This window comes from Phalaenopsis equestris, unplaced genomic scaffold (assembly GCF_001263595.1).
Source record: "Phalaenopsis equestris unplaced genomic scaffold, ASM126359v1 Scaffold000002, whole genome shotgun sequence".
NCBI lineage: Eukaryota > Viridiplantae > Streptophyta > Magnoliopsida > Asparagales > Orchidaceae > Phalaenopsis > Phalaenopsis equestris.
In genome coordinates, this window is record NW_018164444.1 from 20,190,581 (window position 1) to 20,215,629 (window position 25,049).

At 33.4% G+C, this 25,049-nt stretch overlaps 1 protein-coding gene across 1 annotated transcript in view; it reads left to right on the forward strand.

Moving 5' to 3' along the window:
• LOC110018026 (ATP phosphoribosyltransferase 1, chloroplastic-like) overlaps window positions 1–9,591 on the forward strand; it is a 14,500-nt gene extending 4,909 nt beyond the window's left edge. The window contains exons 3-11 of the mRNA XM_020715237.1: window positions 232–345; window positions 648–713; window positions 835–942; window positions 1,025–1,108; window positions 5,078–5,179; window positions 5,265–5,378; window positions 5,470–5,550; window positions 6,175–6,294; window positions 9,257–9,591. Coding sequence (XP_020570896.1) covers window positions 232–345; window positions 648–713; window positions 835–942; window positions 1,025–1,108; window positions 5,078–5,179; window positions 5,265–5,378; window positions 5,470–5,550; window positions 6,175–6,294; window positions 9,257–9,352 — 885 coding nt within the window. The 3' untranslated portion in view covers window positions 9,353–9,591. The remainder of the gene's footprint in view (window positions 1–231; window positions 346–647; window positions 714–834; window positions 943–1,024; window positions 1,109–5,077; window positions 5,180–5,264; window positions 5,379–5,469; window positions 5,551–6,174; window positions 6,295–9,256) is intronic.
• Window positions 9,592–25,049: the final 15,458 nt, after the last annotated feature.

The window sequence follows — 25,049 nt, forward strand, 5'->3', positions numbered from 1 at the left end:
TATATATATATATATATATATTAGAACTCGGTTTCCAAACTAATTCAATATAAACAGCAAATAGTTGGAGAAGAATTTCACATACATTGTTTGTTTTTGTTCTTATGAATATTATATATTACCCGCAAGAAGTTATTTTTTTGAGTTTTGATTTTGGATAGCTTATCACCCTGATGATAGCAAATTGTCTCATTTGATATGATAAATGCTGACTACTATTTCTCTTTTTAGCTTTCAAACCTTGAAGTTTGGTTTCAAAGGCCCAAAGACATAGTGCGTAAAATGCAGTCAGGAGATCTTGATCTTGGTATCGTGGGCCTGGATACTGTTTGCGAGTATGGACGGGTAAACATTAGAAGAAATGCCGCTTCATTCTATCTTCTCTCTTATACATACGACACAATTCTTATGTATTTACATATCTAACACCTAAGCATTCATATTTATATGTTTACCACTGAAATATGTAACATCACATAAAAAATATCATTATCACCACCTTCTTAAAAATGAAATATGCATTTTCTTTTATAGCTTTATGACTCCAAGTTGTTACAAGTGTAAATATTAAACTCTATGTGCTAGATATGTAAATACATAAGAATTATGGGGTATGTATGTAAATTTTCCTTTTTTATTCTTTGCAGGGGAATGAGGATCTTATTTTAGTCCATGATGAGCTTGCGTATGGAGATTGCCGTTTATCCATTGCAGTAAGCCCCATGTCACATGAAATTTTGTCATAAATCTGTACAAGAAATTGGATTCAGATATTTACATTTTTTTTTTAATTTCAAACTTTTTCTTAAATGATTTTGATTCTTATCCTTCTAGATTCCCATGTATGGGATTTTTGAAAATATAAATTCTCTGGAAGATTTAGCACAAATGCCACAATGGACAAATGAAAGACCTCTGCGTATTGCGACTGGATTCACATATGTATGCAAGCAAATTTTATTTGTTTTTCGCAATGTTGCTGGAAATGCCTGATTGTGGATAACTAACAGATTTTAACATCCAGCTTGGTCCAAAGTTTATGGAAGATAGAGGCCTGAAGCACGTTTGTTTCTCAACAGCTGATGGTGCGCTCGAGGCTGCTCCAGCAGTAAGAATTTAACTTATTGCTGAACCAAGTTTAGCACAGATGATTAATTTGTTTAATCCATTTTAAACTTTCTACATATGCTTTCATTGTAATTATCATTCCACTTTTCTTTGGAATTGTTTATATATTCTGTTTCAGGCATTTACATGCATATCACCCAATTCCTATTTATTTACGTATCTAACGTCTAAATTTTACTTTTTACATTTATACCACCCAAATCTTTTATATCACACCTTTTCTTGCATAGGTAAGCTGGCATATATGTAGAAATTGAAGTTTAGGTGTTAGATATATAAATACATAGGAATTACGTGGTATGTATGTAAATATTCTTTTCTGTTTATATTTTCTAGAGAGAAATAAAGTAGTTTAAAAGCAGCTTTGACTGACCTTTTTGGTTTTTAAAAAGAATCAGCTTTTTTCCTAAAATTTAGGAGACTCGTATAAAATTTCTGCACTCATCAAAAGAATCTTTTAATAGATCGAGCCATTATTTACATTAAACAACTACAAAGTGATGTCAAATAGATAAATTTACACAGCTATACTAGAGACGAATGGTTTTTATATACATATTACTGGTGTAAGGATTGATGTTACTGAACGTTATTAGCTTTAAGAATAAATACCTAACTCTCTCTCTCCCTCTCTCCATCTCATTTTATGGAGTATATAGAGTAAACTTGGCTACTGCGAAAAAATTTGTGTTAGGACAGCACCTTTTGCCTCGTGCTCTACTAAGTCGAGTGGTCCCATGGAACCTACATCGAGCCTGCCAAATAATTTAAAGGCCTATTTTAGGCGCAAGTCTGAGAGGGTAATTTAATCATTTGTTAATTTTTATTTTTTGGTATAAATAGGGTTTAATTGGATTAGGGTTTCATATACGATTGTTGTTTGAAATTTAGGAGTTAGGATTTGGGAGATAATTGCCTACCTAAGGTTGTGTTATTTTGTGCATGTGAAGTAAAATATTTTATTTTTCCCTAATTTAGGTATCAAAGACGTATTTGGGAGAAAATACGGCCAAAAAAATCGATGCTTTGAAGGAGAAATTAGACGTAGAGGTGAGCCAACTCAGATCAGAAATGGAGGAGTATTTCTTATCGATGGATGAGCGGTTCTCAACCATGGAGAGGCGATTCATGACCCTGGAAGAAATGATGAAAAAGATCGCAGAGTTCCACTCAAAACCTCCGTCGCCTATGATGGTGTCGACGTGGGCATGATCTCTAGAGCCGTCGCTAGGGGATGCGAGATGGGACTGCAAATGTGAGAAGAGAACCCCCAACCACACGAGGAGTTACGCAGGGGACATTGTCGCTGCCTTAGGAAGATCATGGGCTGTGGGATCGAGTGACAACTTATGGAGGGCTAGAACGACAATTGGAAGGGATCACACGATAGCAGGAGGGTTAGAACGAGCAAAAGCAGATGGAATTATGTGTTGGCATGCGATTCGGGCTTGTAGAAGACAAATTCAAAGGAATTTAATTTGGCCATGAATAAGGAACCACGGTGGGTAGGAACCCGACCAAGGGTTGCATCCAATAATGTCGATACCCTTTACTGTGATAATCACGACAATCCTCTAAGTAGAAGCTGATTAGGAGCCTATGGGGATGAACAAGTTGATTATGGGCGAGTCAAACTTCTGAAAGTAGGAAAATTAATTTTGGTTGAGGAAGAGAACCCAAGTACTGGTTCATGGGTGGAATGAGCTTCGTTCGAGGAAATTGGGGAAGTTACTCACACATAAGGAAGTTGAAAATGCCGATTTTTGAAGAAGAGGATGCTCGTGGTTGGGTTTATCACGTGGAGAGATACTTTGCTATTAATGAGCTGACAGAGGAAGAAAAATTGACGGAGGGAACTCTTCATTTGGAAGTGAAGGTTCTAGCGTGGTATCAACAAAGTGAACAATGTCAGTCAATCTGAACATGAGAAGAATTCAAGGATCAACCGTTGGAGCATTTTAGATTCACGTGGGAAGGGGATTTACAAGATCAATTTTTTGTATTGTTCTAGGAAAGGGCCATCATGGATTATAAAGAGAAATTTGAGATGCTATCCAACCATTTGAGAGGGATATGAAAAGCAGTATTGAAAGGAAACTTCATGAAGAGTTTGATGTCAGAAATTCGGGCAACGCTTTGTTTGCTAAGATTGTGAGAATTGAGGTAAATTATGAAATTAGCATAGATGGTTAAAGATAAAAACACCATAAAACGATCTAATAGGATTTTGTACCAATGAAGTGTTTAATCAAAATGCTACAACCATGGCGATACCAAAAACTCACATTGGGATTCCAAAAGGAGGCTCTATGGCCAAGAATAATGGGCCACAATTGGAAGTGACTTTAAAATGTCTTACAAAGACAAAGATTCAAGAGAAGCATGCCAAGGTAGGGGTGTGAACGAGCCGAGCTTGAGCAAGCCCAAGTCTTACTCGTGTTTGACTCATTAAAATGTATTTTTGTTTGTGTTTAGCTCGTTTATAATTCGAGCATAAAAAATTATTCTTGTTCGACTCATTTAATTAACGAATGATTCGAACACGAACTGCTTAACGAGTCGAACATGAGCTGTTTGCGAACAAAGAACTTTTTGGACAACCATACCGTGAGATGGGTTTGGGCTTAGGCTTGTTTTTTTTCTTTTTGGCATTTAAATACATACCAACTAATTCCTAGCAATTTACATATCTAACACCTATATTTTATTTTTTTGCATTTATACCACCCAAATCTTTTATATGATTTTTTTTTAAATGCAGTATAAAAAATTAATATAAAAGTGTTATAAATAAATAATATTATTTAATCATTTTGATCCGAAATGAGCCGAAAACGAACAAACAAATCTTTGTTCGTGTTCGGCTTATTTATAAATAAAACTAAAAAAAATTGTTTTTGTTTGATTTGTTTGCTTAATGAACGAATCAAACACGGGCACTTAACGAGTCGAACACGAACTGTTCGCGAATGATGAGTTTTTTAGTAGCTCTAAATCAAGGAGTTATGTTTTTGATGTGATGAGATATTTCCCTAAGATACCGTTACAATGATCTGATCTTGCAGGTTCTCATAGTGTGTGATGAGATGGCAAGGGATGAAGAAATAGATGAGATTGTGGTGGAGTAGGAACACCCTCACTTGGATGTGAAAGATGTCTTATTGAACTCAATGGTCCGGTTCACAGTGAACCGAACCTTGAAACTTTGGAGACAGATCGGGGAGCATGATGTAGTGGGGTTGGCAGATAGTGGCCATAATTTAATAATTTTATGGTCATTTATATGATGAGTTTGAGTCATAACTATGCATGGCCATAATTTAGTTGTGGATGCTATTAATATAGGTTTTATGAAAATTATCACTTCATATCGATGCTCCTATATTTGTACATTGCTATTTTGAAAAATAAAATAATTAAAAAATATTTTGGATAATGTTAGTATTTACAATTTATGCACAAGTTATGGGCTAATGGCATCTAACATTTTTACCAGATGTCACTGATTACTAGTGTTAGGCTAAAAGCTTTAATGCGTCATTTTTTCTTCAAATGTTCCAAAATGAAAATCATTCTATATTTTGATAGAGCAGTTGAATCTGTTTCGTGATGATCGGCATCAGTCTATACAAGTTAGGAAGATTTAGATGCACACCAATCAATTCTTATGTATCTTCATATTTAACCCCTACACTTCAATTTTTACATATACGCTACCATATGCATGAAAAGAAGTATTTCACTTTTTAAAAATTGAAATTGTGGTATTTTTATGCGTTATGAAAAATTTGAGCGGATAGATGTAAAAAGCAAATTTTGGGTGTTAGATGTGTAAATACATAAGAATTGGGTGGTTTGATATAGTCGTTATTGTAAAAATAATCTCATCTTATTGTAATATCATATTTGGTTTTCTATAAAACCTCTAGCATACGACTTATTTCTACAGATGGGGATTGCTGATGCTATTTTGGATCTTGTGAGCAGTGGAACAACTTTGCGTGAGAATTATTTGAAAGAAATTAAGGATGGGACTGTTCTACAGAGCCAAGTAAGTGCTGCTTATATTGGCTAAATAGAAGGTTTAAATTCCACGCTTGTGCTCTTGTGTGTATTATTACTTAGAATTTATGCAGGCTGTACTTGTTGGAAGCAAGAAATCTTTGACGCAACGCGCAGGTGTGCTTAATATTACCCATGAAATTCTTGAGAGACTCGAGGCACACCTGAGGGCCGCCGGCCAGTATACGGTAATCCCGGACATAATTTTGTGTATATTCTTTTGCCAATTTCAAAACTTTTTTCTCATTAACTTTAATTTCATCTGTTTTGAATTGAAAGGTCACTGCCAACATGAAGGGGAACAGTGCCGAAGAAGTGGCTGAGAAAGTTCTTGGTCAAGCATCATTATCTGGATTGCAGGTAAATTTTTTTATACAGTTTATTTAATTAGAATTAATAGTTATATTATTAATATGTAATATTAAATTTATATTTCAACCAATAGACTTAAATTCTAAAAGAAATTGCCAAACAGTTTTCCGGATTTAAACACCTTAGGTTTTTGCCTAATCCGGATCTATAGGATTTCTAAATCCTACTTATAGGATTGATAGTATTCTGCATATATTTTTAAAGAATAAAGTGCCAAAATAGTGCTCGGATTGTTTTTATGTGGTCATTTTAATCCTAGAGTCTATAAATTTGTTAAATTAGTCCCCAAAAATTTTAAATTGGGGTTGAAATAGGACTATTTCAGCCCATATTAAAAGGCTCTAGGTACTAAATTGATATTTTTATAGATTTTGGAATTAAAATGTGACACTTTTCTCTATTTTTGAAGTTCATTAATGATCCATCTTTTTCCAAAGAAATGATTTGTGTCAGAGAACAAGTTCATTAACTCTGTTAAGAGCATTATTGATGCTGATAATTTTATAGAAATATTGAGTTTAGAATTTATTTAGTCTTATTGCTTTGGTGAGTTTTTTTTTTTTAATTTTTAATTTATTTGTGTTTGATATTCTTTTGGATTATTGCAAACAGGGTCCCACTATAAGCCCGGTATACTGCAAATATAACGGCGAGGTCAAAGTGGAGTACTATGCAATTGTCATATGCGTCCCTCGAAAGGCTCTTTATGAGTCTGTTAAACAGCTCCGATCTGTGAGATATATTTCTATAACTGTTATTTCCTGGATTTCTTTCAGTGTATTTTTTATGTAGGGACATTTACCGACATACCACCGTATTCTTATGTTTTTACATATCTAACGCCTAAACTTTAATTTTTGCATTTATACCAAAAAAATGTTTAATATCATATAAAAAAATCCTTCACTTCAAGTTTTAAAAAGTGAAGTGCCCCTTTTCATGCATATGAAATGTGGCATGCCTGTAAAAATTGAACTTTAGGCGTTAGATATGTAAATACATAAGAATTGAGTGGTATGCATGTAAATCTTTTTTTATATATTTAATTATCAGTCAACATAATATTTTCTTTTAATGCAATTGCTAAGCATGAAATCTTGGGGGATTTTACACATTTGTCATGAATTTTATTTACATATCTAATTTACAAATCTCAAAATCTAGTATATCTAGTTTCATTCCTAAGTCTCTATATCCTTCAATGGACACTTCCTCTTTCGGTCTCCTTTGATATTGAGTCCCGAAGCGTCGTGGTCGAGTCTCCTCTTTGTTGAAATCACCCTTACAAAAAGTATTCAGATGTTCTTCTCGCTCTCCTCCTCAGATCTCGCTATCACGATCGACGGCGACCTCTCCTCTCCCTTGGTCTCGTCCTCAATTTCATCTAGCTGTTGTAGGACTCGGTAGAGTTGTAGTTGTATTTCTTCCATAGTGAACTCCTAATTGGCTTCCAACATTTATCTATTCGGTGGCATGATTAGGGTTTAGGTGTGGGTGGATGGGATGATAGGGTGTATTGGTGTGATGTCGTATGGGAAAGAAAAAAATTGGGTTATGTAGGGTGGTTTAGGTAACCCTAGAATAAGATTAGTATTAGACTTAGCTCTGATACCAAATGATAAAAGATTTAACCCAAACAACGATAAGCATGCAAATACTACTGAAAGAGAAAATAAGCGGTTATAGCCAACAAACGAAAAAGGGTAATAACGACAACATAACATTCAACTCACTAGGGTTGTATTCCAGAGATGGTGGTCGGCTATGTGGCTTGGAAAGTGTGTTGCGGTGGGATGATGGAGGGTGAGCAGGAAAGCTGGATGGTGGAGAGTAGGCTGGGTGGAGCGGCAACAAGTTGGGAGGTTGATTGGGATCAAAAAGATGGCTGGTGGCGGGTTACCTGTAATGGTGGTGGTAGCAAACTATAGAGAGGCCGAGGTAGGAAGCTTGAAAGGTGGGGAATAGGTTGTATTGGGAAGTCGACAGTCAGCAAGGGTGTCTACAGAAGGGATGTGGATGGTTATGACTGGAAGTTGTAGGTGGAAGATAAGTGGGTTGGCTAAAGGTGGGAGAAAGTAGCAGGCAACAGGGAAGGTGGGTGCGGTTGTAGGAGACAACAAGGATAGCTATTCGGGGATCCCTGCAATGAGGAAAAGAGATGATGGAAGTGGAGAGAGGGTTGCAGAGGGAGGAATAGTTGAGGGTGATTACCACCTTAGAATGAGATACAATCGGAGCACCACTCGCTATTAAATAAAACTCTAGAAGTGAACATAGGAGTTGCCGACGACTGTCCCGATAGAAGCACAACTTAAAAACTGTCCTAAAATATGAAAATAACGTACTTATAGACTAAGGGTAACAAAAGGATAAAGTCCCTTCAGTTAAACTACAAATCTATGGTGAGGATCAATTTGAGGTAAGACTATTAACGATTTGATTTTGAACATAGCTAGGGTCGGCTGGAATAGATTTAGTACGGCTCAAAATTGGCTCGTGGCTCGTTATATTTCACTTTGAGTTGAGCTGGCTCAAAATTGAATCAAGTTCGATCCCGCTTGAAATTGAAACGAGCTGACTCAAATTGAGTTATTTTGATTCGTTTCAGCTAAAAAACGGCTTGATCCCTCTCAAAATTGAAACTAACTGTCTCAAACTGAGTTATTTGGATCCGCTTTCTGCTCGAAATCAGCTCGTAACTCGTAACTCGTTTTATTCAATTTTAATTAGTATTATATATATAATTTTAATAAATACAAAATAATACGAGCCGATCCATGTATGACTCGAAATCGGCTTGAAAAAATTTCAATACAAAGTTTCGTCTTCTAGCTTAGCTCGTTTATGTCGATCCGAGCCAAAATTCGAATCAATTTTTGAGTTATTAACAATCTTTGAGCTAAATTCAGAGCCCTAACCTGTTTTTCAGATTCATGGGATTGAACTGGTTCATGTAGGGCCTGGCTGAACCGACCTAGGCAGCTCGAAATTGCTGCGTCCCGCACAAGCACAGGAGACGCCCCTCCCTGCCACGTGTCACTTTTATCCATTTCCTGTTTTGATTCTTAGCGATTATTAAAGTTAATGAATTTAGAAACATATCCTCAAATGATCAGCTTTGCTTTGTGTGCAAGGCACGTGTGAAGTATCAATGAAACTTTTTGTTATGTATAACCTAAACAGAGTTTGAGAGTTCTTATTATTATCATCCTGCTAATACATTATTGTATTTTCTTCTTGAGCAATTATCAAACATGAAATATTTCGTGATTATTAGGATTAGTTTAAGTTTGTGTATAATCACTTCTTCTTTGAGGCTAACAATGATTCAATCCGGGAACAGGTAAAATCATAATAGTTTTCCCTTAAACTGGACAACTTATTTGGTAAGAAATATTTTGTACGCTTATTGATTGCTTTTAGTGATATGTTAGTTTTATATGGACAAATATTTGACTAAATTTTGTTTTAGTAATTCTAACCATGAAATTCTTTCTTTTTAATTTTTTTTAGGAAACATCTAAACTTTAATTTTTTCATATATATCATGTTGTCTGTCTATGCATGAAAATGTGTATTTCACTTTTTAAAGGCCAAAGTAGTGGGATTTTTTATGTGGTATAAATGATTTGGGCGGTATCAATATAAAAAAAATAAAGCTTTTTTTTTTCTAATATAGAAAATATTCATGCAGATTGGTGGTAGCGGAGTGCTAGTTTCTCCCCTTACCTATATTTTTGAGGAAGAGACCCCAAAATGGCTGAGACTCCTTAAGAAACTCGGAATGTAACTATTCATTTTATTGCAGGTTTGATTATCTCCTTATTTTAGAATAATGTCTGCTTAGTTACTCGTCAAAAACTCTTTATGTTTGAAATTAATTTATGCCGACTGTTGTTTAATTTTTCATTGATTAAATTTTGCAAAATTTTGGTTTCTTTGTTCCCTGTTCTCTACTCTGAGAATTTTATGCTGTATTTCATGCGCACTATTATCTGAAATTCAGATTCAATAATATTTGAATTGCCATCTTTGGATTAGAAAATTAACAGTTTTTATCTCTTTGGCCGGGCTTATCTGCAAGTTTGTGATTATATTACAGGTCTTTAGTTATATTCCTGATAAATTTCTTAGATTCTTATGCAACTTAAAAGTAATTTTTAATTCTCACAATAAAAGCAGTGAATGAGTGGAATCCATAGGCCATTGGTAAATGTTTTGGTTGTGAATTTCTTGAAATTATCCTTTTCTGTTGGTAGTCAAAACCAGGTTATTAAATTTTTCGGGTTGTGCTCATCAATTTTTTTTAGAAAAAAAACTTTCTGATTGTGATTTTGAAAATATGTCTCTTAGTCACCAACACAATTTTGAAGATTAATTTTTCGCCGTAGCATGTCGATATTGAAGAGCATGATACTCAAGAATCCATTTCTGCATTTATGTATGTGTTTTGAAGGCAATATTTAAATTTTATCTAAGATGACTTCTTAGTGTTGAAGCTTGAAGAAAGGCAGAGAAACAATATTCTCTTATTCCATATATTCAAATTACATTTTTCCCTTATTATACGAAGAAAGGTTAGGGCAAAACATAATAAATGTCATTATAACTTACCGAATACAAAATAAATAAAGAAAGAAAGACATACAACATAATAAAAAAATAATAAAAAGTATTGAAGTTGAAATAGGAAACTCCCTCACATGGATTCCACAAGTTGCACCTTTGGGCCCATATAGTCGGCGGTTTGGTCCACCTAATAGTGACAAAATTCCACACTCCTCCTAAAGTTGGGTCATAGATGTTGTAAAGATCCAACTTGGTACTCAAAGCAGTGAAGCAACCTAGAGGTAAGGATTTAGCGAAGACATCAACAACTTGGAGATGAGTTGGAACGTAGACTAAGTTTACAATGCCACCAATGACTTTTTCAGATATAAAATATCTATCAATCCCAATGTGTTTGGTTATGTCATGATGCACATTATTTTTTACAATAATAATGGGAAGATTGACCGTCACAAAATATTTTTATGGAATTGAACGTGGAGCATCTCAAGTCATTTAGTAAGTTTTGGATTCATGTTCTTTCGCAAATTTCCAAAGCAATTGCCCGATACTCGGATTTTGCACTACTTTTAGAGCCATTGTTTACTTCTTTCTCTTTCTTTTGACAAGATTTCTCTATAAATAGCAATAATACACATATTTGGATTTTATGTCCGTGAGTTCTCCTGCCCAACTAGCATCAGTGTAAACTTCTTCCTTCATGTTGTTTGATTTCTTAAACAATAACCCTCTACCTGGGGTCTTCTTAAGAAACCTCAATATTTTGTAAATCACCATCAAATATTATTCATTTGGACTATTCATATATTGGCTCGCAATGCTGACAGAATAAAGTTCGGGTATAGTGTGTGACAAGTATATAAGCCTTTTTATCAATTTCTAGTATCCACTTTTTTTTATTAATTTCTTTTCTCCCCCTGAATGTAACTTTTTTGTTGAAATCCATAAGAGTCTCAGCAGGTTTACCCCCTAGCATTTATGTTTCTTTTAGTATGTGGATGTACTGTATTTGGGATATCATAATTCTCTTCTTTGATCTAGCCATTTTCATGCCTAGAAAGTATCTTGTAGCTCATAGATTCTTGATTTTAAATTCATTGGCAACAACCTTCTTAATTTTTTCAATCTTCTTTTCATCATCAACTGTCAGGATTGCCACTTACATAGACAATGAGTATAGCTTTCTTATCTTCCTGTGTATGCTTTATGAACAATGTATGATCAGCTTGGCATTGGATGTACCTATTGTATTTCATAGTCTTGACAAACTTATCAAACCAAGTATGTGGAGATTTGAGGCCATAAAGTGATTCTCATAGTTTAGAAATCAAATATTTATTTAAGTTGTTTTCCAGCCCCGATAGGATCTTCTTATACACTTCTTCTTGAAAGTCGTTCTTTATATCAAGTTGATGCAATTCTCATTTTTTGTTCACCGCCAAGGAAAGGAGAACTCTTACAGTGTTCAACTTGGTCACTTGTGCAAATGCCTTTTGATAGTTTATCTCATAAGACTGAGTGAAATCTTTAGCCACCAATCAAGCCTTGAACCTCTCAATGCTCAACTTGACATTGAACACTCATTTGCACCCAACAAATCTTTTATCTAGAGGAAGTTTTGTAAAGGTTCATATGTCGTTTAGATCAATTGTTTGATTCTCCTCTTCAACTGCCTTTTTCCATTTTGGACTTTGAAGTGCTTCATGAATAGGATTGAGTATCTGTACATTATCAAGATTCAATACAAAAGTTTTAAAAGGTGATGATAACTTCCCATAGCCAATATTCTCCTGGATAGTATAATTTGTGCAACTTTCCATGTATTCTCCACTGGATTCCTCCCACCTTGTAACTTCATAGATGTGTGAATTCAGGTTTGATTGTGAACAGTTCTGTGGTTACATATTATTTTATCCTGCTCAATGGGCTAGTGTACATATAAAGTTTCTGGTGCATTTTTTTTTTTTGTCAATCTTATATTAGATAATTTCAAGTGGTGAGACTTTGGAGACAGTATGGTTAAAGGGATGTAGATCAGGTTGTGGTGACTCTAGTTTAGTGTGGGTATCTTTAGTAGTGTCCCAAATATGATTTTCACCCAGACTCTCCCCTAAATTTAAGATTTGGGATAATATGATTGTTTTTCAAAGAATGTAACATTCATTGAGTTATAATATTTTTTTAATAATGGGAGAATATCAAATGTACCATTTTTTGTTAGAAGCATAATCAATAAAGATGTATTTGATGGATTTTGGGGCAAGCCTTATGCAGTTTGGTTGGTGAATGTGAACAAAAGAGATAACCAAATATTTTTAGAGGAATATTGGATGAAAAGGCTCTAACATAAGCATATGTTTCTTCAAAACATGGAGAGGGTCTATGAATTCAAAGATCCTGCTTGATATTTTATTAATGAGGTAGGTGGCTATGAGCACCATATCTTTTCCTGAAAATTTTTGGGATGTTGTGAGAAAGCATTATAGACCTAGATACCTCAAGGAGACGTATATTCTTCCTCTCTGCTATCTCATTTTATTATGAAGTCCCAACATAGTAACTCATATAGATTTTGTAAGTAGGGCTGTGGCTCGTTGTCCGGGAACAGCTCGTGTTTGGCTCGTTAAGCAGCTCATGTTCGACCCGTTCGTAAAGCTTAACAAGCCGAACACGAAGAAATTTTTAAGTTCGAATTATAAACGAGTCGAACACAAATAAACATTTGTTCACTCGTGTTTGGTTTGAATTGGCTCGAAAATTAAAAAAAATATCAAATTTTAAAAAATTAAATCCTATAAATTATAATTTATAACAAATTATTAATAAATGTTACTTATATAAATATTATATATTTATATAATATAAATTATATAATTAATATAATATAATATATAAGTATAAATTTAGGGTTCGGTTACTTCTCCCTCTTATGACTTTTCTTCTTCCTCTCAAAATCGCGAGGGTTCGGCTGCTTCTCCCTCTTCCAAAATTGCTAAAGGCGTTCGGTGAGTCGGCGACTCTTCTCCTTCCTTTCAAAATCGCGAAAGGCATTCGGCGAGTCGGCGACGGTCGCGCTCCTGCTCCTCTCAAAATCATGATAGGGTTTCGGCGGCGAATCTTAGGGTTTGTTATTTGTCTTTCTATTCCACTACTGAGTTCCGAGTCATCTTCCTCTTCCTCTTTCGACTCATCTCCTCCAATTTCGAGCCGAACTCGAGCTGGAAAATATTATTCGAGCCAAACACGAACACACCGTTCACGAGCCATTTCGAATAAGAGCCGATTTCGAACACGAGCCAAACACGAGCCGACCCTTAGCTCGCTCAGGCTCGGCCAGTTTACAACCCTATTTGTAAGGTGGGGTTCAAGGATTGAGTTGAAGTATTTATTTGCATTATGAGTTTTAATATTCTAAATTTTGTAGTGGAATTGAGTGTAAATCATGTCACAAAAGACCTGAAAGACTTGTGTAGTTTCATATATCTCCTTCTTGAGAAATATCCAATTGGTTCTAGTGTGATCATCAATAAACCAACCATCTAGCTCAATTTATAGTTTTCCATTTTGATGGATCCTAAATGTCTTTGTGGATGATAAAAAGGATGTGACAATCTCAATTGATATAGATGATACACATGATGACTATGCTTAGTCAATTGGCAGGTTTAAGACGAATAAAACTTTGGCTTTCTTTTAAGAAAGAGATTGGAATGCAACTTTGGTACATAATGAAAATTATGATGATCTAGAAGACAATACCATAATAAAACTTGACTTTCAACAGATTTATATACAATAGACATAGGAACACGAGGAGAATGGTGGAGAAAAAACTTGTGTATAAAGAGAATAGCTCTCCTGGAGCAGGTATAGACCTTGATGCAATTCTGCACGGCCAGTCACCTTCCCTTAATCCGCACTTGAAATTCACAATAGTCAAAGTAGAATTTAATAACACAATTCAAGTCACGAGTAAGCTTGCTAATTGAAAGTAAGTTGCAATCTTGTTGTGAAACATATGACTCCAAAGAAAGTTGAATATCTTTGGAGACTTTCACTTTTTCCCAACAATGCCTGAGTGAGATCCATTAGCAAGTCTAACAAAATTGGAGGTGGTGATCTCTTGCTAGTTGATGAGAGCATAAATGTTTCCAGTTATGTGATCAGAAGCACTTGAATCTATATTATCTAAGGTCGAAATCTTCTATTGTTAGTCAGATAGGAGAAAGATATGATACCTTGGTGTATCATCACGTTGGAAGGCTCCTCAGTCATACTAGTAAGTAAAGCAAAACCTCCAGTTGTTCTTAGTAAATAGACTAGGGTGGGTGAAACCATCGGACGAGGTAGCAGCGTGGCTTTACTGTTTTGGTCTTTTCTCCCTTTTCCAAGTTTCCTATCTACAGGTTTTCCATATAATTGTCAACATTTATCATTTGTGTGGCCACGTTTCATATAATGTTCTCACAAGTGAGAATTCTTCTTTGGCTTTGAGTCATGGGAGGAGTTGTGTGTGTACAAAGCTGAGCTCTCAATGCTAGATGAACTCACACTTCCTATCATTATGAGCTTCCTATTTTCTTCTCTTCTAACTTCAAGAAAGGCTTTCTTCGTGGTGGAGAGAGGTTTCATTCATTGATTCTTCCTCTGACCTCATTTAAGCTCTTATTTAAACCCAATAAGAATTTGATCATCATTTTCTTCTCCATTATTGTTTTATACATAACAACATTTTGATGGAAGTTTCATATATTTGTATCTTGCATATCTAACTATAACTAGTACCTTGATTGTGTGTTGAAGTATTATGGTTATCAGTGTTGTTGTCGAAGCTCTGACAGCCATAATCTCAAACAATTCTATGGTGTTTTCGATACTAGAATAAATCGTACGAGCTGTTTCCCAAATCTTTCCTGTTGTCTTGTGAAGTTAAAAATTTTCTCAAGCTTCTGTGGTCATAGAATTGATCAACCAAGACATTGTCATATTATTCTAAATCTTCCATGAGTGCTGGTTAGGATCAATGAGCTCGAGAATTGTGCCCTCTCTCATGATATGTTTCTCTTTTTTTATTCTACAAATGCACATCAACATGGATTGAAACCAGTGAAGAAAGTTGTGATCATTGAGTTTATGGTTTGTGATTAATGAATAGAATTCAGGGGCTATTCAGACAAAATGTTTGGTCTCTGATTCAGAACTAATCTCCGGAGAAGAACTAGTCTTCATTTTGTACTTTGTTATTAACCCTATGCATGTTTATGTCTGGATAAAGGAGTTGGCTACTGCTTGTTGCATGAATGGACTCCAACAACTATGATACAGAGCAGAGAAGGGCCTGTAGGCTGTCTGGAGGGATTTTGATGGTTGCAGGTAGGATTATGGCTGTCAGAGTGTTGTTGGAAAGGCTTTGGCTGCTATAGGAGCGAGCAGAGGAAGTCTCGACATCATAAGTCTTTGTCAAGTTCTGCGACTCAATGGGTGGGTCGTCAAGTCAACATGAAATGCTCGTCGATTTCTACAACTTGTTGGAGCGGGTCGTGATCTCTTGCGAGTGTCTCACCACCAACTTATAAAATTTATCTTTTTGTCTATGCAATACTTATCTATTACACAATAGTGCCGAAGCATTCCTCAACTTCAACCAACCATCTTGAATTTCATTAATAACATCCCCATCAATATCACCATCACTTTGAACAATAGATTCGAGATATCTAAAGCGTTCACACCTTTTAATGATTTAATCACTTGTAGTTATAACTTTATCATTAGAACTACTACTACTAAAATTACATTTCATGTATTTAGTTTTAGTTCTACTCAAATGAAGGCCTTTAGACTCTAATGTGCAACTCCATAATTCGAGTTTTCCCTAAGCTCTTTCTCTAATCTTATCCACAAGAAAGCTATCATTAACAAAAAGCATACACCAAGGTACATCCTCCTATAAATATTCAATAGAGTATCCATAACTAAAGCAAAACAATATGTGCTTAAATTCGATCTTGTCACGATCCGGCTTGGGGCTTGAAATTAACCAAGGAGGGTAGAGACAATCAGATGGTCTAAATTAAATTTTCTATATTCTTCTAAAATTCAACAGATGAAAGAGCCACTAATCAAATTAAATTAAAGCGGTACATTTAAAATTACTTCGTTACTAGTTGTCAACGCCTTCTATAAATGTTTTTTCTTCTTTCACTCATCTTTTAATTAACTAATTAAACCTGAAAAATTAGTTTAAAATAACATTGAGTTAAATAAGCCAATGAATGCTCATACTCTTTAACTCCAACAATGCAAGGGAAAAGAAAAATAATATGCATGTCAATTAAGCTTCTTAATAAATCAATATAAACAATTAATGTGTTATTCAATGGATTGCACTATTTTAATAACATACTATCGATTTATATTTGTACATTCGTCACAGGAATACCGTCTAAAAATTGTGTCAATTAAAACATCAATATCAATATCTTTTTTTTATACGTGCATGAGTATCTTAGTATTTCAATATTAGTGCGATCAAAGAGTGACTTCGTTATAATCAGTCATGCATATACAAGTAGTAAACATAAATATATCATTCATGTATTCGTCACATTCAATTCAGCATATTATATAAAGCATACACCAAATACATAAGAGAAGTAGCTACAATATTCATAACAATATGTTCAATAAAGGAAAATGTCTCTATCAGAATAAAACATATGCTAGTGTCATTAACTGTAAAATAGTTGAGAATAAACAAAATATCATTATAGAATAAAAGTACGAGTGTTTATCTCGATGCCGATCAAATTGTTTATTGGTTTGGCCTGATGTCGACTCCTCTAATGGAAATCTATCATAAATATGATATTTATAATATCAAATTTTAATTAAATTATTATTTAACGTTATCCATGCATAAATTTTTTATATTTTACTTTATGTAAACCCACTAAATTTTCTATTCATTATATATATATATATAAATTAGATTGTTAGATGGATGTCACATTCTTATACAACTAAATAATGAAGAGGATTACACACATTTATTTGTGAGAAGGATGATTTGGGTTGATAACAAAACAATGAAGATTCTGAAATGGTCTGTAGATTTTGACCCGCAGACGGAATCACCAATCATTTCGGTTTGGATTCGCCTCTCTAGTTTGAAATTTCATTACTTTACCCAAAAAGTGTTATACCCTATTGCCTCAGCTTATGGTAAGTCACTTAAAACGTACAATCCTACTTTCAATATTTCTCGTCTATTTGAAGCCAGAATACTTGTTGAAAGAGATATCACTTCATTCGTTTCTGAGAAAATTTGGTTGGATACACAACACTATGAATATTGGCAAAAAGTTGTGATTGAGTCTTTTCCTTCGTATTGTTCAAACTGTCTTATGTTCGGGCCACTCCAGTTCTCAATGCCACCATTTACACCCCCACCTCAGATCAAAAAAGCACAGTGCTCCACCAGAGGCAGTGAATTCATCCCCTCGTGATCAAATTCAAGTACAAATGGATACCCATGAAGATGTCACTATTCTCGTAGGCAATATCACAATCATTCAGTCCCCTCACAATGTTGTAGCTTCCATGTTTTTGGAATCTCCCATCATGGGGGAGAGGGAGATTCTTCAGACCCCACCTGTCCTAAAACCTATCATAGATATTACGAGTGATAATATTTATAATGCTTCACTACCGCCTCATCAGCTCGAACAAGATGTTAATGTTACACAAGCTCATAAGGATCATGATGAACAAGAGCCTACACATGTTCGACCAACTTTGGAATCTATTGGTCAAATGAGTCAATCATCAGATGAGGAATGACAGGTCTACACATCCAGGAGGAAAAAAAAAGAATGAAGACCTACTTGAGCTCAGGAATATGATGGATAATACTTTGGTTACTCCGGGCAATAGTACTCACCTTACCAATTTGTTACCATTCAGTCCCCTCACAATGTTGTAGCTCTTGTTTCCGAAGACTAGAGACAAAAGGAGGGCTAAAGTGGGACGTCCCTAGCACTTTTGTGTCATTTGGTGTCTTTTTGGTTTTTTTACCTTTATGTATCTTCCTTTATTTGGGTTTGTGTGTGATGTATTGTGTGAGTTAGGCTTTCTTTTAGGCCCTCTCTACAAATTTTTTGTATATTTTTCGTTTTTATATATTAGCCATTGGGCTTTATATATATATATAATTTGTTTTATAATTAAAATCATATAAATAGACTTTACCCTCTTCGGCTGAGCCTTAACACGTGAAATAAGTTACGCATGAGGCGCACGAAAGCTCTGGCTTAGTTCTTCCGCACAAATTCCTCTGATGAACGACACATTCTCTGCCCACGGAATCACATGAACCCGCCGCCTCTTCCTCTTCCGTGCGACAGAGACATCACTGATGTCGCTGCCCTCTTCTTTTGCGTCGCCCTTCTTCGCACGGGTCGACTCCCAGTTAAGTCGATCTCACCTCTACCTTCCTCAAGCGCCTCTCTTTATAAGGCGATACTAACTTTAGGCTTCATGATCTCAGTTTCCGCTCCAGCTTTTTAGCTCTTGGTTGTCCGACTTATCGTTTCTTCTTCTCTTTGGTTTTTTTTCTCGACTGCTCAATTCATCTTCCTCTTCGTACTATTCATTTATTTGACCCTGTTTTTTTCTTCCTCAAATTTTCATTTCTTATCCCCCCTATGTAACAGAACCGTTACAGATCCCTGATGTAATCCAACTGAAATAGGAAAATATTTGGTCAATCCTTCTTTTCAAACACAAGTAACAACTCTAGCATACATATCTTTAATGACTGAATATAAGTCATATTAACATCTTTCTTCTTTAGAACTCTCTAAGGGATATCTCTTGGAACCTTATCGTAAGTTTTTTTTTTTTTTAAATCAATGAAAATCATATGTAAATCCTTCTTATTCTCTCATACTTCTCCATCAAATCTCTCAATAAATATATAACTTCCATAGTAGACCTGCCTGATATAAATCCAAAATGGTTATTGTAATACGTCTTAACCTATGTTCAATTTTCCTCTCCCATAATATTGAAATATGATACATCAACTTAATTCCTCTATAATTTGCACACTTTTGTGTATCTATTATATTCTTAAAAATGGTGACAAAAATATTCTTCCTTCTGTTCTCAAGCATCTCCTTAGATTTTAAAATAATATTAAAGAGTTTCGTAAGCCAAGAAACTCAAGTCTTCTAAATATTTACATACTTCAATTGGATATCATCAGGTCCTATGGACTTCCACTCTTAGTTTTCTTTAAGGTCTCAACTTTTTTTTACTAAGACGACGGTAAAAATGAAATATTTTATTATTATTAATGATATTAAGATCATTGATCCCGACTGTTTATATGCAACAGTATAACAATGTATTTGATTATATTTTTCACTTATCTTTCTTTACTTTGCAACAGTACCAAAAACTTGATGCTGGAGAAAATAAGAATTTAACTTTTTAACTTAATATCTATCGGGATACTACACAAGTATACATATCGTTATCAAGTAATGTAAGACTTTTTGATTAAGTCCCGAATATCGAACCCACAAGGATTATTCAAAGTATGTGATAATTAAAGTAACAAACTTTCTAATTTAAAAACACAAATACTTAAACTATAATTTTTATCACAGGAATGTAATTTAAACTCTTTTTAATATTTTTTAATGTTTGAAAATGACATAAAAACTTAATAAAGATAACTTCAGTTTATGTAAAAGAAAAACACTGAATACAAAATATTTTTCTCCTTATCATGAATCAGTAATAAATATAGGAGTTCTGTCGTGGAAGTATTCAAATTGTGTTGTGTCAAATAGAAACAATATTATTATTTACATTTACTAGAGATGCTATAAAGAAATTTGACTAATTTAAAGTTTGAATAATTCTGAAGACCGGTTAGGCAGGGAATATACTAGCTCTCACTCTAGAGTTCCCTCGGTTCCCTCTACTTGTGGGCTAACATTTTGTATCAAAACCTAAAATAATAAACTAAGTTGGGGGTTTTAGCCTGTCACTCTAAAGTCCTCTGACTCTACACCCTTCAAAGTTATATCTCTATTTATTTGCACTCAATCATATGAGCTACATTCTTATTCATACAATCTCATGTGATTCTTTCCAATTGTTGACTGAGACAATACAAGCCCAGTTCTTACATGCTCTCATAACAAATTTTAACATCTAGATTGGTCAGATTAAGAAGTAAATGAAGTGCATGGAATTAAATCATCACAACTTCTTCTAACATTAAAGATTAATACTCTCCACAACTTCCATCTAACACTTTAATTACTTATCATTTTAAGGAGAAATATAAAGAAAACTACTCAGAATCCATGGAAAAAACAAAACCACACTTTAGTTTAAAAGTAGAAATCATTGACAAACCAACAAGAAGTCTCAATTAAAACCAAAAGTAGTTTAAAACATTGATTAAAACTTATCTCAAATCCTCCACCGAATTCTTGAAGTTTCTTTAAATCTCTTCTCTCTTACAACACTCTTAACTCTCAAATTAAAACTATAAACAAAAGGAAAATAAATTTGTGGTGCCTGAAATTTTCTCCAAAAGCTTCTTCACGAACTTCTTCAAGAACTTTTCAGAACTTCTTAAGATTTTTCAGGACTCCCCCTTCAAAAAGTCTCAACTTTCTTTTATAATTTTCCAAGAGGTGTTTTGGTATCTCTTCAAAATGTGTCCTGATTCGATATATTTTTTAAGAGATGCCTCATTTCACAAGTTCTTTAATTATATTTTGGTCCTTAGTGGTTATAACCACCCATTTTTGACAATAGGTGCCTCAAATGTTCCTTCAAAATTCGTCAAAATGAATTAACCCGTCAAGTAACTGTCACTGGCGCTTAAGCGCAAGGTCTTTGGCGCTTAGGCACGACCTTCTCTGTTTCACCGGCGCTTAGGCGCCAGAATACTTTTGCACCATTTTTGCATTTTTGCTCCAAATTTGATCATTTTTCATTTCTTTTAGCATTTTTCACTTCTTTTAACATTTTTCACATTTTTACTTGTACCTGAAAGAAAAACACACAAATATCTTCCATTAAAGCGCAATATTTCAAAATTAAGTATAAAAATACTATATTTTAGGTGTATCAATCACTAATTCGATCATATTTTCAAAAACTTATTTAAAAGTTTATCAAAATAACTCACCCACCTATATTGAATATTTTTTTTTTTTTAAGAAAAACACTTTTTGATTTTCATCTTTAGTACACTTTACTTGAATTAAATCTCTATTTTTTTAAGTTTTTTGACTAGTTTATACATATATTTTTCACTCTTTTTAGTATCTAATCTATTATAATAATCACTAAAAATAGAATTTTTTGCGTCATAAATTGTTTTCTTAGACTTTCTATGAGTCATTTTATATTTTTTCTAGTTTTCTATACTTTAACATTTAAACCAATTTTTATAATAACTTACATTTTATTTTCTTGCACATTATTATTCCACCACCATTTTTTTTTTAATAGAAACTTTTTCTTTTGATTCTTTGAGTGCATCTTTTGTCGTTTGTTTAATTATTTTTGTTACTTTATCCCACATAAATTTTGTTTCTTTATTAACATCACAAATCTTAAAATATTGAAGTTTACTTATAAAAATAATTTATTTTTGTTTTTTAGGTGTCAACATCTAATTCTATGAATCAATTCATAGTATTTTTTATTTTGCAACTCTCTATCTTAAAATCTAGAACTAATAATCGATATTGAGTACTTAAATTCTCACTTGGACTTTACAATCTTTATACTTTCGACGATCTCTTTTTTTATAAAAAAATAATCAATTTGTTTTATTAGATTCATTCTTATAAGTAATATTATCTCTTTTTTTTGAATAAAATATTTGCAATGATAAAATCACTCGCTAAAGCAAGATCTAATATGGCTCTACCTTCTTCATTAATCACTTCAAAACCATAGCCGCCATGAATATTTCTAAAATCTTCCACACTGTACCAACATTTCAATTTAAGTCTTCCCCAATAAAAATTTTTTGTTTAAGATATATCATTTGTATTAATTCTTCTAGTTCATTCCAAAATTTTTCTTTAGAATGTATATTTAAACCTATTTGAGAAGCATGGACACTTATAATATTAAAAATCTTAATATCAATAATTATTGTAACGGTTATAATTCTATTTTCAATTCTATTAATTTTTATAATATTATCTTTCAAACTCTTATATATATTACGTCTATACCATTTCTAGTGCAACTCCTAACTAAATATCAAAGCTTAAAAGCTAAGATGTTAATCTCCATAGTCTTTTCTTCAACTTATTTAGTTTCTTGAATACATAAGATATTTATATTTCCATGAAACATAATATCAACTAATTTCATTAATTTACATGTTAGGGTATTTATATTCCAAGTTCTTATTCTAATATTAATTTCATGGACTAACTTCTTTACATACATCCGTCTGAAATGTGGGAACACTTGTTTATTTGACACCACATTCAAGGGACGCCCTAGCATTCACAAGAATCAAAATGATTCATGAATGATTTTTCGGCAAATTTTACTTTGGTTGTAGACAACCTAATGCAATCCCCACTTTTTTTATCTCGGGTTTGGGACCCAGCAAAAGGAAAGATATACAACTTAATAAAAAAAAGAACAAAAAGGGTTAAAGCTGAAATAGGAAACTCCCTCTAATAGATTCTACTAATTGAACTTGTGGTGCCTGCCCATATGGCCACCTAATAGGGACATAATTCTGTATCATAAGGCAATAGGAGTTTCGCAATGAATTTAGGTGGAATGTGACCTTAAATGTCTCTGTTTTTTTAGGTTATATATCATATATTAATTAACTCGATAGATTGAATTCCATTCATGTTTGAATGTGTTATCTTGTTTATTTCTATGTTATTGATCTAGTGTTTTATTTTTAATCAATAAAATATTTAATTAAAAAATTACAAACGAGGAGCTTTTATGAGCTAAAGCAAGACAATAACTTTTTTATGCTTCCCCCATATATAATTTGCAAACAGGCTAATTAATGAGAAAAAAATCTCATAAAGTAACTTAGGGTAATTTTAAAGCTATGTTTGAAGTGTTAAACTTCAATTTTTGAAACGTTGTTTTTATTGAGCTGGTTGTCACGCTCCGCGACATTCGAGAAATCATCGAGACGAACAGAGGATGGAAGATTCTAGAGAAGGTCCGAATATGAGGAGTCATCAAAGGGGCTCTAGAAGATTCCACCACGTTCAGGGGAGAGCAAGAAGGAAAAGCTCTAAAGAGGATCTAAGAATAACCTAGAATGTTCTAGAGTTATTTATGTACATTAGAATAGTCTAAGAGATAGAATATTATATTGTAATCTAGAAGCTTCTCTTGGACATTGTATAGTCCCACATTGGCTAGATGAAAGGCCAAAGGCATGGAGGAGGCTATAAATAGGAGCTCCTCCCCTCATTTGTATTTACCCAAGCATTGAATCAAAGCATTCTAGTATTCAAGTGCTAATTATTCCTTTCTCTCTATTCTTCTTCTTAAGAGTGCTTGGGGCTGCTAAGTCCAGTGTTGTGAGTGATTAGGCTGATTTAGTGCTAAGAGAGAGCGCTAAAGCCGCACGGGTGACTTGGCGAAAGTTAGTCCGTGACAGGCTGGTCTTAATTCTAATGATTAATTCTACCGGTTGAACCTTTTAACATGCTATTATAACATTAGCCATTGTGAAAAAAGATTTCAACCCTTCTTCTCCGAGAAAATTCATATATTCTTAGTCATTTTTTCTAGTGAATGTGAATAAGGCACTTGACAGCCCACAAACACATCTAAAAATGTCACTACTCGGCCTGGGACTAAGAATTAATCAAAGCGGAATTAGATGGTTGAACAGTGACAATCATGCTTATCTATTTTTCTTTTACTATCATTAACATTTCATTAATAAAAAATTAAATGAAAACCCTCTATATAAATGAAAGAGTTAACACTTAACTTTTTTTCTAGTTGTCTGAATCTTCTATAAATGTTGTCGCTTCTATTACTTATATTTACCTTGCAATTTTAACTAAACATTATAATTTAAACCAAAATGAACTAACAAGCCATTGAATACTCATGTTTCTAAACCAAAATAACCCAATAATTAAAAAAAAAATACTATACATGTCAGCTAATCTTATAATAAATCATTAGAAGAATATTTGACAATTTATATGTCAAGGTATTTAAAAAATTGCATATCATACTATATCATTCTCATCTCTACATTATTTTATATATAACAATCACAGAAGCATCATTTAAAATTATATCAATTAAAATATATCAAAATTAATATCTTTTTTTTTTCTTTTACGTGCACAGGTGATTTAACATTTCACAGTTAGTATCATAAACGGGTAAACTTCATCATAGTCAATCATACACATGTAAACATATAATATAATATTTTTTTCTTTATATGCTCTTTTCATTCAATTCCACATTTACATAATGCATAACATTAGTATTTCTAAAATTTCATATTCATCACAATGATATGACTGATACGTAAAAGAGTGTATAACTCACACTAAAATAGTACAATCAAGTTTTTGTAATTATCAATGAATTCAGCTTAGAAGAAAAGAAAAACCATCATAGCTTAAAAGTAAAAGTGTTTCCCTTGCTTTCAGATGATGTTGCTTGCTTTTATGTCCTAATTTTTTTTTCTATAATAGATTATATATCATCAATTACAAAGTATTATTATGATAAATTAACTGAATGATTAGTCTTTTTTTATAATTAAAATATTTTTAATTTATAATATTTTATGAAATTTGATACTATCATACAAAACTATATATATATATATATATATATATATATAT